The sequence below is a fragment of the Silurus aristotelis genome, assembly GCF_946808225.1.
Source record: "Silurus aristotelis genome assembly, chromosome: 9".
Lineage (NCBI taxonomy): Eukaryota > Metazoa > Chordata > Actinopteri > Siluriformes > Siluridae > Silurus > Silurus aristotelis.
This window is the reverse complement of record NC_139582.1, coordinates 2,997,052-2,999,392: the sequence shown is the minus strand read 5'-3', so window position 1 is coordinate 2,999,392 and position 2,341 is coordinate 2,997,052. Positions and strand designations below refer to the sequence as shown.

Genomic DNA, 2,341 nt, shown 5'->3' with positions numbered 1-2,341 from the left:
GCTATAGAGCTCCAAACCTATTGAACAAAGAATTGGAATGCTGACTGCTCTTCAGGCTTCCTCACATCACCTATTTTTAAATTCATTTTCCTTTGTAGAGCACTTTTAACAATGGACATTGTCTCAAAGCAGCTGTAAGTTGGTCCCTAATTAGCGGACCAGTGGCGTCTGTTGTGAAGGAAAAACTCCCTGAGATGGCATGAGGAAGAAACCTTGAGTAGAACCAGACTCAAAAAGGAACCTCATCCTCATTACAGTTACTTCATAGTTGAGGTGTTCAGTGATGGGAGTTTGAATACAGAACTGCTCAGAACCGGAGTCCTGAACTAATGGTGCAGACTGTTGATATTAAATAGAGTCTCAAAGTTCTTAAGTTGCTCAGTAACTTCATGGATCTTTAGGCTGTTCATGTTGAACCATCATCAGAAAGAACATCAGCGTCCACGATAAATAGTTGAAAATTGGAAACGTATTTCTGGGAGTTCATGCGATGAGAGAACACACTAGCATTGCAATGAGGAGGTGAAAAAGAAACCTATATACATCTTCTGGTGAACTGGAACAGTCAGCTCAATTCATACCTTTATGGTAGAACAGAAGCCACATGTGCTGGACTGAAAAGAATATCTGGACATCTGGATTGATGCTTCATCTCTGCTCACTCCAAGCATTTTCTTTATTATATCCAAATACAATCAAAAAGCTTTTAAACACACTTACCTGCAGTCCTGTTTTGGCATCCTAGCTCCTTGGCAGGTCAATCACAATGTCATTAATCTTCTACACATCAAACATCGGTTAGAAGTTCAGAGAATTGCAGGATCATGGGATGGTGTTTCTTCTCCACCAAAAACATTACATCCATAACGCATCCATAAACACGTTTCTTGGTGTTTGGTTGGACTGAAAGTCCAACATCTTCTCAGTCCAGCATCTGAGGGTGTACATGAATGTAGAAGATCCAAAACAAGGGGAGGTGTGCAACCAAGTATTTAGGAGGAAATCATCCTAGGTTTTTTTAGAAGGTATAAAAATGCCAGGTGCTCTTTTTCCAGTCGATCTAAACCAGTCCACCTTCAACTCCCCATGACAGCAAGCAGCTGATCAGTGGAAAACACCAGATGGAGCAGGAGAGGAGAACTTGGCATCAGGACCACCAACAGATCTCCTTCCGAATCTAGTGGTGCTTTAATTCTCCTTAGCTGGAGGGTGTGTTGTGCTGTATGGATCTGAGGAATTGAAGAAATTGGTTAACATCAACACAATTCAATTCAATGCTAATACAGAACACATCTGTATGAAATAGAACTATCACTTACAGATGTTCATTGTTGAAATTCAACCTGCTCCGTACAAGTTCTGTACCAAAACGATTTTAACAGGTAAAAAAAAGTTCATAAATCAGTAATAAAGACATCCAGCTCTTCCAAAGGATTTCACCAACGTGTATTCCGTGCACGTTTACCGGCAGTGAGGAACTCAGAGCGCCGCCGCTCCTCACCTGAAACTCCGCTCACTGCTACTCGGCTCCACTCCGGGTTGCCAGATAAAAGCGGTTTCACCCTAACCTTCCCTTAAAGTGGCGGCCCGTGCATTACACACCTATACCTTCAGTGGTGTCCTACCTGAACAAATCCACCTCTTAATAGCATAATTATTATACCACGGCTATAGAAGCAACAGAATGACAATGGCATTATTAAAAAAAAAAAAAAACCTGATAAACTCAATTCAACACGGCTCCTTTCACTGTAGCCGCAGCCTCATCACCTACATACAGTGGTGTGAAAAAGTGTTTGCCCCTTCCTGATTTCTCAATTTTTTGCATGGTTCTCACACGTTAATGTTTCAGATCATCAAACTAATTTAAATATTAGTAAAAAAATAACACAAGTGAGCACAACATGCAGTTTTTAAATGCAGGTTTTTATTATTGAGAGAAAACACAATCCAAAACTACATGGCCCTGTGTGAAAAAGTTAAAATTGTGGTTTATCACACCTGAGTTGAATTTCTCTCGCCACACCCAGGCCTGATTACTGCCACACCTGTTCGCAATCAAGAAATCTCTTAAATAGGACCTGCTTGACATGAAGTAGACCAAAAGATCCTCAAAAGCTAGACATCATGCAGAGATCCAAAGAAATTCTAAAAATAATGAGAAAGAAAGAAATTGAGGTCTATTAGTCTGGAAAAGGTTATAAAGCCATTTCTAAAACTTTGGGACTCCAGAGAACCACAGTGAAAGCCATTATTCACAAATGGCAAAAACATGGAACAGTGAAGAAAGTGGCCGACCGACCAAAACTACCCCAAGAGTACAGCGACAACTCATCCAAGA

The 2,341-nt window shown here is 40.7% G+C and overlaps 1 protein-coding gene across 2 annotated transcripts in view; it reads right to left on the bottom strand.

The window, feature by feature from the left end:
• Positions 1-1,558, bottom strand: part of adamtsl5 (ADAMTS like 5) — a 27,745-nt gene extending 26,187 nt beyond the window's left edge. Inside the window, exons 1-2 of one of the 2 annotated variants that reach the window (XM_083549991.1) lie at positions 1,320-1,558; positions 721-1,229 (exon numbers count right to left, since the gene is read on the bottom strand). In XM_083549991.1, coding sequence (XP_083406117.1) covers positions 721-740 — 20 coding nt within the window. In that variant the 5' untranslated portion in view covers positions 741-1,229; positions 1,320-1,558. The remainder of the gene's footprint in view (positions 1-720; positions 1,230-1,319) is intronic. The other variant, XM_083549992.1, reaches the window with a different exon arrangement.
• Positions 1,559-2,341: the final 783 nt, after the last annotated feature.